A 14,055-nucleotide genomic window follows, 5' to 3' on the forward strand; every position below is an offset into this window, starting at 1 on the left:
GGTTACTCAAGCCTTATAAAGGTTTCAAACGAGTGAGCTTTCCATAGCCATAGCCATAGCCATGTCCAAGCAAAAATTCTTAATTTTGAGTTCAATTAAGCAAAGTCATCAAGTTTCACTAAACTAGATTATGGTACTCAATTAGGAGCCACCAAAGCATGATTACTTGCTCAACTCATTTATGAAACCCAATCTCTAAAGCTGACTTTTACAAATCTTTCATCCCACTCAGGATAACTATTTGCCAGGTGAAGTTAAAAAAGTGACTTTATCAGAGCACACTATTTATTTGAAAACTACTAATACATTGAAGCATGTTATTTATTTACTAATTATTTTTAAATACAGTCTTTACTATTAAAAATTCAAAGTTTATTCTTATCTGTAAATAGTGTTATGCTACATAAAATCTTTGGCATATGACTTGTCCATTTGACAATAAAAATTATCTCAAAGCGATTACACACACACACACACTCTCCCTCCCATTCTCTTATTGCTTAGTTATTCTTATCAATAAAATTTTGATGTTATGCATGACAATATTAGATTCAATATGAAAATAAAATAAATCCAAAGTTACAATTGAACATCACCATGTCATAACACTATAAAAATCATTCACAGTATAAATATTATAAATCCCGTTGATTAAGAACTGATTGTGATAACTAGAAGTAAATGATATCTCCCAAATTTTGGAGTATAAAATGTCAAAATAAAGATTGCTCTCATAATGACACCTTGGAAATGATAAGACATGCAAATAAGATTAATACATATCCAGCAAATCTCTAACTTCGTACACGAATCTCTGAGGCATGACATAGATCTCGAGCCGGCTTTTTAAGCAGGAAATATTCAAATCTCGTTAAAAGCTTATCTAAAATCTGATTTCAACAAACTTACAATCAAACTGATTGGCTCAATAAGAAGAAACCCAATGTTATCAAAACTAGTCCAATCTGAGTTAAATGAAACTCGAATCAAGTGATTAAACCACACTTGAAAGTTTTCCAGACATATTTAGAAGTTTAAAGGAGTGTCGAATATACAAAACCTATAGTCGAATCGAGCGTCTCGACAAGACGAATCCAATGAGCCCAAAATTTCTCAATTTCGACATTGTTAATGTACTTAAATGTCCATCAAACGTTGTTTGATCGAAAGAAGCCCTTCGGACTGTTCGATTAATGTGCTTCATATTTGTGCATTAATTGCACTCAAAACACTATAAATAGAGTCTCACCTATCCCATAAAAGGAAGCTGAAGTCTTGAGAGAGAACTTGAAGCTTTGAGAAACAGCTTAAGTCCAACACCACATCTATCACCGTTGATCGCCGACGGCCGCCGTTGACCTGCGACAAGTTTTCTAGCACGCATCAAAGATAGACAAGAAGCTAAACTAAATAAACAATGCAGGGGTAATAAAATGCTGAGTAAGGGATCTATAGCCTAAATAAAAAGGCGAACTCAAGAATATGAGGAATGAGCTCTTGTGACTTGGCACTGAATAATTGCTACTTTGTACTTGATAGTCTATAACCATCTGCTTAGAAAATCTAAATTTAAAATAAGAAAATTTCGCATAGACAGCACCCAATTCTTTTGCATTTACATTTCTCACACTCAAATTTTAATTTTTGCACCCTAAGCACCCTAACCAATATATGAAAAGGTAAATTATACTATTTTCATCTTTTCATACGTAAGAGAAGATGCTCTATATGTAAAAATTAAACTTTACGTGTGAGATAAATAAATACATAGAATTGGTCGCTCAGTATGTTGATTCTCCTTTAAAATATCCAATGAAAAACATATGAAATTTTGCTCTTATTTGATTAATTAGAATACTTTCCGCTTTATTTTGTTGCCTTAAGAACTTCCGATCGATCAACCGGTCTTATATTTCAGACTTGCAATTGAATCGAAGACTGATTTATCTTTCTCTGCCTTACTAATCATCCATTTTCATCCTCAACTTTTTAATAATCAGAATACAAAACCCGTACAGGATTATAAAGTAATACGAGTTTTACATAAATACCACTCAATTCTTAAAATAATAAAATTAGGTTTTTTTTTATCTTGTCTTTCCCCGCTATTTGTAGGGGTGTAAACGAACCGAACACAAACGAACGGAGCTTGTGTTCGTGTTCGGTTTGTTTGAAATTTAGTTCTTGTTCTTTTTTTAACGACCGAGCCGAACATGAGCTGCTCGCGAACGACGAGTCTGTTTGACATCCTTAATATTAATATATATAAATAATATATTATATTAATTGTATAACTTATATTATATAAATATACAATATCTATATTAGTATATTACTAATATAGTATATTAATATATTATTATTATTAATTTATTATATATTATAATTTATAAAATTTAATTTTTAAAATATCATAATTTTTTATATATAATTATTTTAAATTATTTTATATTTCGAAGAATAACGGTTCAAATACAAACGAATGCATTACTGTTCGTATTTGATTCATTTAATTAACCGAACGAAAAAAATTTATTCACATTGTCTTGTTTACTTAAATAGTGAAATATGTAGTCATTGATGAACCCACCATGAACTGTTTATTTTTTTTTTTTTAACAGCCGTGGCTATTTGGACGGGTCCGATTCCGCAAGGAGAGGGAGCGGATTTACGAGCCACTGTAGCAGCTATATCCAGTTCCACATATCGAGATCTTTTTAATCCCTTCAATCCGTGATCTCTCTCGTACTAACAATTCCGCGGAATCTAGAGCCGGAGCCCGGCCACCGTCTCCAGCCGTAAAACATCGAGCTTCTTGTTCTCCGCGCGGATCTGATCTGATTCTATCGGGCATGATTCGAATGCAGACGAAGTCGTCGCCGGTGGTGGTGTTTGAGTCTACAAAAGATTCGAAGGAAATGATTATGGAGGACGAGCCGGCGAAGTGGGAGGTTCGGCCGTGCGGAATGCTCGTGCAGAAACGGAGCACCGAGGATGGCCGAGCCGCTGTACCGGTACCTGCCATTCGCCTGCGGGTTAAGCACGGCTCCAACTATCATGAGGTCTACATTAACTCACAGGCCAACTTCGGTAATGGCTCGTATTTTGTTTTCCGTTCACTGGGATTGAAAATTTTGTATTTTCTGTGTTTTTTTTAATGGAGCTCACGGGCTTAATTTGGTTTGGTTTCGAGGAGCAGGGGAGTTGAGAAAAGTGCTTGCAGAGAGAACAGGATTGCATCCTCAGGACCAGAAGATATTTTTCAAGGACAAGGAGCGCGACTCAGCTGCCTTTCTCGATATGTCGGGGGTGAAAGACCGGTCAAAGCTCGTCGTCGTGGAGGACCCGGCGGCGAAGGCGAAGCGGGTGCTCGAAATGCGCCGTGCTGCGAAGTTAGAGAAGGCCGTCAAATCCATCTCTCAGATCAGTCTCGAGGTCGACAAGTTTGTTTCCCAGGTTCGTCATTTCGTCGAACACCTTATGTTCTTTCTCTTATTATCCCAATTAGGTTCATCCTTGATATCTCTTTACAGGTGTCGGCACTGGAAGGTGTGGTTTTGAAAGGAGGGAAAGTGGCGGATAACGAATTTCTGAGACTCACCGAGCTGTTGATGAACGAGCTGCTCAAATTGGAAGGGATTGTAGCCGACGGGGATGCCCATTTACAGAGAAGAATACAGGTATCAATTCAAAATCCGTTCTTTGGACGATTTCTTTAACGTTTATTCTATTGTCCATATTCAGTAGCTCTTTGGTGCTTTCTGGTTCCTGTTAGGTTAAGAGAGTTCAGAAATACGTTGAAACGCTGGACATGCTCAAGCTTAAGAACGCGGTGCCCAAATCGTCTTCCCTGCCGCCTCAGAAGGCTCAGAAGAAAGCACCGCCGTCATCCCCAAAGCCAAAATCTGTGATCGTGACAACAAAGTGGGAAACATTCGACTCCCTCTTCTCTCCCCTCCCCTCTCCATCTTCGTTAACCACCACCACCTCAGTTGCGCCTACCCCAAGACTTGACTGGGAGCTATTCTGATTGCATGATACATTATACGTCAGTTGAAATTTGCACGGGGTGCTTTGCGCCGGCCGGCAGCCAGCCATGGTTTCAGGTGAGTAGAACACGGATGTACGTGTTTTGGCCATCGCTCATTATTGCGCTTGTTTGATTTCTTCTGCGTTCCTCATTCTACGTGTTAGATCTCATCAATTTTACACCCCCCACACGCCCCCACCCCCGTCCCCCTCCTTTTTTTTGTCCTTTTCTTCCAGCCATTGTTAAAACCAGTGCTTTTATTCTTTTACATACGTGAATGTGTAGATCTTGGGATGGACCCAAGTCTATGTAATAGTAATAAATTGTGTTTAAATATAATGATTCACTAGTGGCACTAAAAATTCATTCTTCCTTTGTCTTATGGTTGGAATTCTATCTTATCTTACTTGTTTTTCTAGTTATGGTAGTAGTTGTACACAATTGGGTTTGGTATGCAAACCACTATTGTAGACTTCAAATTTACCAAACTACCAGAATTGAAGCCATGTGGAGTGGAAGGCAAGTTTGGACCAACTTTAGCTTTACAGATGTGTTAATACTTTGCTTCTTATTCTTCCATGTGGGGTGGGTGGAAATTAGGGTTTGGAATGTGAGCTCAATCCCATGGGACCTCTTGGCTTCAACTTAGTTCATCATACACAAGAAAAGTTGTGTTCTTAGAGGAAAATTTTTAATTTTTATTTGGAGTTGAAATGAAAAATTCAATTTTGTGGGTAACATTATGAGATTAATAGAATTTATTTATTGTTTATAATAATATGAATTGAGAATATTATTGTTAAATAGGGATGTTGGCTTGAAGTCCAGTGAGGGATGAGCTGTTTGTTTCATAAGCTTACTTAAGCTCCTTCACAAAGCCAATTTGAAGCTGAAATGGTTGGTGGCCTGGCTGGCTGTTGGCCTTGAGTCGCTTTCATTATTGACTTGTGCTTCATCTGGTGGCTTAGAAAGACTGGAATGTGTAGGGTTTCTCATTTGAAGCTGGGATTTTCTTTTTATGTATATATGTATATATTTCCCAGGTTAACTACCACATGTTTTAGTACTAACAAATTATAGAGGCAAATACATACACAAACTTTATTTTTTACATTTATACCACTCAAGTCTTTCATATAACATAGCAATTACCACTATTTTTACTCTTAAAAAGTGAAATATATCTGGTATATATGTAAAAATTACAGTTTAGGTGTTAGATATGTAAATTCATAAGCATTGAATGGTATGTATGCTAATCTTATTAAATTTGATGAGCATTTTAACTGTTTTTCTTATTTCTGATGGTCAAGTTCAGAGTTCAGCAAAATTATTTTTGATTTCGCCAACATCCAACAACTCTTACGATATGACATTTTTTTTATATTTTTTTGCTATGCAGAAGATTATTTTTAAGAGGAAGTAAATATATTTTAAATAATTGGGTGTAATTGAAATGGTTTTTATTAATTTTGCTCTTAAAATCCAACTTTCTGAAGATATATTCCTTATCTCCCCCTATCAGTCCTTTTATGTGAACATGGTTTCCTAAATTTTTTGCTCTTCTTAATGAAAGACTCGAGGTCTATTTGGGGCAGTTGCAGTTTATTAAATAATCTGCTGATAAGCTAGGTGCGATGACTATTACAAATTTTTATTTTTTTGAAAAAACCAGCCCGCTGCCAAAAAGTTATCACCGCTGCCAGAAAGTTACCACCGCATCTAGATATGTGCGTTGTGAAAACGTTGTTTTCGGCATTTTTGAAAACGCATAAGCTGTCAAAACGCAGTTTACCCAAATAGGTTAGGTGTATTTTCAAAATGCCACTGCACCAAATAAGCCGCCTTGAGGAGATTTATAGTAAAAAAAATTATCTATAACTACGACAGAATTTAATAATTATTTTTTCATTCTTTACATTTATTAACATTTAATCTTGAGGAATGTATAGTTCTCTTATTTAAATGAAATAATTTATTTTTGGTTATTGGAATTGGCTTGATTGGTTGACTCTAGGTCAATGCATCTCTATGGCTGGAATCTGACATTGCTTGCTGTGATGCCTATTATTGTGTAGTCATGGTAAAAGATTATTTCTCTACGTTATAAATTGGAAGAGTAGATTTAAATATTTGTCGGTCAACATTTAATTTAATAAAAAATAAAGAAGTTAATTGTTGAATCAAGATTGTGTGATTCATGTGAATCACTCTCAAAAATTAAATAGAATGTAAATGAGAAGAGACAGAGACGAAGAGTAGTAAATAGTAATGTTTTTCTTCCTTAAAAGTATCCCTTATTTATAGAGGATGCAGTAACAATACATTTTACTATTATATGGAGAGGGTATGTACTAAGATATTTTTGATATTTTACGAGAGATGAGTTATCGTCTGACTGCCTTTTGGCTTAACTAATAAAGTTTAATTGAACTGGCTCGACTGGATCAGCTCAGTTGGTAGGGTTCAATCAGTTGATTCAGCTTGTTGATTATCTTCTATCTCTGGTATGAAGTTTTTGGGTCAATGTTAAATAGTCGAAGATACTTTATGAAACTGACTCTTCTATTGGGTCAGCTACACCGTGGAATAGGCTACTTTGCTAGTTGGCTTTCCTGCAATCAATGGTTCAGACGCTCTCTTGTCTTCTTTCCTGTTGAATGGCTTTAAGCTTGAATCATTCGGTCGCCTTCTTGTCCACCTGTTGGTTCGGCCAGTTGTGGCCTTATGAGCTTGGCTAGTCTGGTTTGGTGGTATTTTGATTCGATAAATTTGTCCTATGTTTGTATAAAATTTAGCTGTTAATATTGTTTTTTTTTTAATCATCTCAAGATTTAATTTTGGCCACATACAATGTCAAAGCATTTTTTAAGGTACATTTACGAACATGATACAAACCACCTAATTCCTTTTATCTACAGATCTAACACCTATTTTTTATTATTTTTGCATTTATACGTATCACATAAAAAAACATTGTCATTTTTTAATTTAAAAAATAAAATACATCCTTTTGTGGTATGTATGTAAAAAATAAATTTTAGTGTTAGATATATAAAAATGCTTATGAATTGAGTGTTATTTTTGTAAATCTTTCTTTTTCTTGCGTAAAAGTTTCAGTATAGTGTTGAATTCTAAATTGTCTTTTGTGAACATGCCCCGAGATTCTAAGATTAAGTGAAAGAAGAAAGAGAGAAAATATAGTAAGTCAGGAGTTTTTTTGTAGAAAAAGTCGGTGAAAAGTCCTTGTATTCGTATTTTTATCTCCTATTTATAGATGTGTGCTTTGTACAATTACATAAAGGAATGAGTAATTATGGAAGCCTCACTTAATATAATTGATGTTATGATTAATCGTATGGATTTATTTTCATATATGTATTGCAATTTGAGTTTCAACATGGAGGTAATTGCTGTCCCACTTGCTTGAATTCAGCCGACTGAGTGTTGATCGCGCCATGAGTTGGTCGGTTGTAGCACCCGGTTGAGTGTCAATCTCGTTCGTCATGGTAAAGGCAGACCGATCGCTTAGCCATGATCAAAGATTCTCTCTTGTGCCCCCATCAGTTGAGACTGTCAATGTGATCTGTCTTTTGAATCTCTCACAATGGTGTCTCGATCGATTTGTAGTCACATGGTTGACAGAAGGGTGGTAGGGCTCCTTGATTGTCTGGCTGTCATCTTGGTCGTTCGAATGCTTTAAAATTTATGCTGAAAGTTGTGGTGTATATATATAGATATATATATTTATTTACATTATTTTAAATTTAGAATAGACATTAAACATTAGAAGTCAACGTCTTATTTTTTTACTTATATGCAAAATATCATCTACATATAGAGCACCCGAAACATTAATACTTACAAACCGAGCACTCAAGTGATTTTTTTAAACTATGAAATCATTGGTACATTTACAAAGTACTTTGATTAAAACATTGATAATTTGATAAAAATGAAATCATATATAAGTTAGGGTTTTATCATGAAATTTGATATTTTAGCAAACATTTAAAAACAATTGAAAAAAAGTGCTTGATTTCTAAATCAAAATTATTTTGCAATTGCCCCAATAATTTTTTTTTAATTTAATGAGAGTAAAACTCAGGTTTCCTCTTAAACCGTGGGCTTTCTTAAAGGTATCTATCTATTTGGTCAAATGTGATAAACATGCTGTGCTTTTGCAATAAATGTTGATTTAATTAATCATTTGAACTAAGCCAGCTTCCATCGTACCCTTTCTTGAGATTTCCTTGTTATTATTATTATTATTGAGGAGTCACGTGATGTTGCAGGAATTCTTTGCTCATTCCAAAATGGCAGCTAATGTTAATGTAGCTTAGATTATATAAAATCAGCTCATGCGTGATGGCTGCTACTCTGTTGACCCTTCAATGCTCGGTGATCAAAGTCTTATTAACGAATAATAAATATTTATTAGGGTGTGTTTCTTGTGGTGGGATAGTAGCTTCGATCAAGTCTATAAAACAATAATGGATAACATTTCTTTTATTATTGAGGAAAAAAATGTATCATGATACTTTGATATAAATTTCATGAAGATGTGCCTACAAATTTTTCAGTGTAGTGCAATATTTTTTTTTTAATATGTAATTGTATAGAGAAAAAGTACTGACATGAATCTCACGGAGATCTAACGACATAGACAAGACGGGTTGTGTCAACAGAGAGCTCGCTAATAGGAGAATTGAGCGTCCATGCGTTCAGTCAAAAACATCGAGACCAAAATTAACCAAAGGCAACCAAACGTCCCAATCCGAAGTTGTTTGATCGGTTGTCAAATATAGAGGAATCCAGGACATCCCCGCAATGGAACCAACCCAAGGGGAAAAGCTAATCCCTCGGGTCTTACGATTCCCTATGAAGTATTTATTAGCCTCCCCGAGCATCATCAAGAGTCGATGTGATGATCTCAATCATCTCTCAAGATCTATTTGTCCAAAGGCAACTACTTATTGGATTACATTGATTCACACTCTGCTCGATAGCTTAGCTCCGACCAGTCGACGAGAGCACCTTTTTAGGGATTGAGGATCTATGGTCAGACTTGATCAATCGATCAACTTCACTTCGTTGACCAAGTCAACCTTGTCAGCCTTTTATCAAAAAGAATCCAAATAACCAGTAACATCAAACCTAGCCTATCGACAATTTTACTAGACAGATCAAGCAAATCGACAGGCCTCTCTACCTTAGTTGACTAGTAGCGCCTGCCAAAGGCTCGCCAATTTAACCAGCCAAGTTGGGCCCATATATATAAATTACTTGTAATAACCTATAGGTCTCCCATTAAAGTAGGGGTACATAAGTAAATTCACACATTGTACCTCTTTCATCTATGAACAAGGGATCATTCTATGAATAAAGAGACACTTCCTCTAAATTTCTGGTCTTAGAATCTATTCCTTAAGTGTGATTCAAGAACAAATCCGGATTCAGCCGCAAGTATTAATTGTAAAACAAGTTCATTAGTTTTTAAATCCATTTCATTTTGCAATTTTAGAGAGATATACTTTTTTCAAAAAGGTCTGCAAAAAAAATTGTGTCAGACCTTGACAATTTTGTTCAAGATAGCCATTAATTTTGGATTTGCTTTGAAATGGGTCTAATATAATTCACTTTTAAATTACTTTTATCTCAAACTTAACGTGGGTTTAAGAGTTCTTAATAATTGTAATCCGACTGAGTTTGAAAATTTTTTAACTTAATTTAAAATTAGTGTTTGAAATAATGAGAGAATTTGTGTTGCATTCATGTTAAATTAAACTCAATAATTTTAGGCACATTTTTTATTAAGAGCATGCGTGAGTACTTTTTTCCTGGAAAATAAGGAAAAAACAAACTGGCTAGTTTGGCTGTGAATCAGCTATGTTCCGGTCCGGTCAGCCTGCTGGAACATCCCTATCTTCAAACTAGTGAGATCCAACAGTTTAATTGATGAACAATTGAACTGGTCCAGGTTCTATAAAATTGTCCAGTTTATTTTTTGTCCTTTGTGAAATCAATTTTAAGAAAAAAAAATTAAGTTCACTAGTATTTGAGATTATGATTATGTCATTCGACGTGCAAATTTTTAATTATAAGAATTGTTGAATTTAGATTTGTATAATCGTGCCTAAGTGATAGAGCGTAGGGATTGAGGGGCAGAAAGAGAGGGAGAGAGCGAGAGAGGGAGACTTGCCTAGTATGTGCGAATGAGGTGTTCCCGAGGCTCTTAGACCCATTTTAATTCACTTAAATAGTTGGGTTACAAAAGAGGGGAAAATGAGAGAATTCTCATTACATGAGGGGTTGAGAGAAAGTTCTCAATAAATGTCATGATTCTTCTAACGAGAAAATATAATATTACATAACTATCGTTACTTTAAGGTAGGTGGTACATGTTATTCTCATCTTCTTATCTGTACCGTTAAATTACCTGGAGATTCGTGTAGACAATTATTAGGTGTACAAGAACAAATTTCTTAATACATACATTTTTTTATAAGGATTGCCTCATTTTTTTTTAAGATTGTTTGATTGCCTTTTCCATTCAAAGGCCTTTGTATTAGGGTTAAAAATAAAATTTAAAAAGAGTTGAGTTAAATTAACTTGATTCCAATTTGATAGTAAAAAGCTTTAAAATTATTAGATTTGATGCATGTCGGAAGATTCACAACATGAGAGTAATAAATTAGCGTCTCAACATTGTATAAAAAATCTATCACACTTGGGTAATTAATGTGCCATGTAGGAGATACCTCAGTTTTTAAGTGGAAAACTCTAGAATTGGAAATAAACACGGGGCCTAGCCTAGTTGAAGTAATTCACTATATAATTATGAGTACATATGCCAACTTTTTACATGAGTGAGTAAAGATGGAATTACAAAATTAATGTACAACGATATTTAAGCAATAATAGTCTTAACGGGCTGCAAAAGCTGTAGTTTATATTTGTGAAGGCAGTAATCTATATTGAATATTGTAGATGGTAGTTGTAGTGACATCTTGTTGTAGATGACATTGTTGAAAGTCATGATAGTAGTTGGTCATGTGGGTCGTAGATCATTGCTTTAAAGTGTTGGTTTGCTACATAGACTGTAATAGAGAGATACAAAAAGTCAGTAGGGCGCAAAGGTCAGAGTTGGGAGTTGTGTGAGTTTTGATAACATTCGTAGGCCGCAGAGGTTGGAGTTGGGAGCTCCATGGGCTGGGATAACATCTGTAGGACGTAGAGGCTCCATGAGCTGAGATAATGTCTATATGTCGTAAAGGCCAAATTTGGGAGCTGCATAAGATGAGATAATATTCATTGATCACAGAGGTCAGAGTTTAGATATATGAGCTAAGATAACTTATGTCGGTTGTAATGGCTGGAATTGGGAGTTGTATGAGCTGAGATAATGCCCATAGGTTGTGAAAGCTAAATTTGGGAGCCATATGAGCTGTGATAACATATGTAGGTCGTAGAGGCTGGAGTTAGGAGCCACATGAGCTGAGGTAATGTTCGTAAGCCACAAATGTCGGAATTGGGAACTTTATGGTTTGTTATAACATAGATAGGCAGCTAAGGCCAAAGTTTGGAGCCGCATGAGTTGTGATATTATTTTTAAGCTACAGAGGCTAGAGCTGGGAGTCACATGAGCTAATTTAACATCCATATGTGATAGAGGCTATAGTTGGGAGCTAGGTGAGCTGCTGGAGAGAGTTTCATGAGTTGGAAGAAAGTCACGATATTCTAAGTATGATAGTTGAAAGTAGCTGTTGCGGGTGAGCCATTGTATTGTTTTTGGGGTACATTGTTACAATATATGTGAGACACATTATTACACTACCCAAAATGGTTACATTGTTATGATATTAGTGTGCCTCATTGCATAGTGCACTAGAAGAAGTACTGCTCCGTCAGGTGCTTCACTATTTTGCAATGTGCATTAGGATATTGCAGCATACGTTGTGACTCCGCAAGGGATGACACCTCAAAATCAAGTGGTGGTCGATGGTGATGGACCACAACCAGTGAGCAGTAGTCAAGACGATGGCCGACGGTGGCAAGGGCGTGTGGCGTTCACCGGACCTTTGATGTAGAACATGTGGGTTCAACTCATTATCCTCTGAGCTTCAAAATTCCTAGTTCAAATTCTATGGCCCCTTTTAAGTGTAGGTTAGGCTCAATTCATAGAGTATGGGTGATGCTTCCCTGCAAATAAGGAAGAAATTCAGGTCACTCGATTGCATGCCCGGGAGAGGTTCTTTTGTTCAGACAAAATTTGATGGATATATGATGTCTTAATGATGTCAGGATTGAGTGATCTTGTACTCATTAGATTTGTCATGTCGAGACGCTTGAATTGACTATAAGCTTGTCATATTTGGAATTCATTTGACTTTCCAATTAGACCCATAAGCTTCCATAAATGACTTAGTGGCTCGATATAGGCTTGATTTGACTCGGATTGGACCAACTATAGTGTCATCAGGTCTGTCTCATTGAGTCTTTTAGTTTGACTATAATTTTGCAAAAATTGGAGTTATAGAAGATTTTTAATTGAAGTTTGAACGTTCCTTTTAAAAATATTATCTTGAGATTCATGCCACTCTTTGAGAGCTGTGCTGGATGATAAAGTTTTTTTGATGTTGTATCAAGATTTATTTTAAGAAGGACGTGATATTTAATGTTGATTAATTGCCATGGTTAATATTTTAGAGTAAATTCAATGATTTTTATTATTATATTAGAGCCATGGTTAATATTTTGATATTAATTTTCTTGTAAGGAATTTATTTTTGATGAGCTTGGTTGAATAAGAGGCTTGGTGATGGTAGTTAAACTTTTTAAGAGGAATAATTGGAGAGGAAAATACTATGAGAGATGACTAAGTTCCGTTTGGGGTAGCGGTGCGGCATCGCACCACAGTTTTGCGTGGATATACTGCATTTTAGCAACTTTTTCAAAAAGTTGTAGCATAAATCAGCGTTTTCTCAACGGTCCTAGTGAGGTGCAGTAGCAGTTTTCTAGCTGCGGTCTCATATTCTTTTTAAGAAAAAAATTGTAATAACCACCGCAGCTTTTTACAACATCAAATTACTTTTCAACAACTACACAATCACGTCTTAATAAGTTGTAGCTGCTTCAAGCAAACCCTGATTCAAAAAAATTAATATGCATGTGAAGTTACCAAAATTCGTTCTTTAACTTATTTAGGGAAGACATGATCATAAAATTAGGACTAATTACTTGATCTCTTATGATCATAGTATAAATAATGGAGAATGATGAAAGTATTTTCGCAACAGTGGTCAAATAACAACAATCATTAGATAATGGTTATATGAGGAACGGGTTGAGGCTGGATAAATGTTGTGGTGATGATTATTAAGCAATAATGATGTTTGGATAAATGAAATTTAGTGATAATAAATGGATAAAGATTTTACGATCGATAATAGTTGTACATTAGCATTAAAATAACTGTGATTGCTGATAGTTGTGATTAGACAGGACTTCAAACTTCTTTTAGATCTTTAAGCCCGCTTCAACTTCATGTCTTTGTTGTCATCTCGAGAAAAGTAGCACTCTTTATGATTTTGAGAGCATTATTCTATTATTTTGGCCAATATCTAAGAAATACTCCATTGGTTGACCCAAACTATATCTATAGATTTTATTTTGTTTAATAAAGATTTAGCTAAATTATTAACTTTAAAATTAAAGGATCTTGTTGTGAGATATGTAGCTATTCTCTCATCCTTCGTGGTAGCTTAAGATCTCTCCCTTGCTCCTTGCTTACATTGCTCCATCGACCAGAGGTTGTTCACCTTGGAGACCTGATGCGGGGCGTGGATGACACTTTGCCCTCCGGATTTTCACGAGCCGCCGGGGGCGCACCGGACGCGGCCGCCTCTCATCGTGCGGCGCTCTTCCAGCCGCTGGACCCTACCTCCGACTGAGCCGTTTCCAGGGTCGGCAGGCTGTTAAGCAGAAAAGATAACTCTTCCCGAGGCCCCCGCCGGCGTCTCCGG

At 35.8% G+C, this 14,055-nt stretch overlaps 1 protein-coding gene across 1 annotated transcript; it reads left to right on the forward strand.

The window, feature by feature from the left end:
- Positions 1 to 2,623: 2,623 nt before the first annotated feature.
- LOC110017943 (BAG family molecular chaperone regulator 1-like) lies at positions 2,624 to 4,400 on the forward strand. Its single transcript, XM_020715115.1, has 4 exons — positions 2,624 to 3,090; positions 3,200 to 3,456; positions 3,534 to 3,680; positions 3,776 to 4,400. Exons 1-4 carry the CDS (start codon positions 2,853 to 2,855, stop codon positions 4,028 to 4,030), a joined length of 897 nt encoding a protein of 298 aa, XP_020570774.1. The 5' UTR covers positions 2,624 to 2,852; the 3' UTR covers positions 4,031 to 4,400.
- Positions 4,401 to 14,055: the final 9,655 nt, after the last annotated feature.

Source organism: Phalaenopsis equestris, unplaced genomic scaffold (assembly GCF_001263595.1).
Source record: "Phalaenopsis equestris unplaced genomic scaffold, ASM126359v1 Scaffold000002, whole genome shotgun sequence".
Classification (NCBI taxonomy): Eukaryota; Viridiplantae; Streptophyta; class Magnoliopsida; order Asparagales; family Orchidaceae; genus Phalaenopsis; species Phalaenopsis equestris.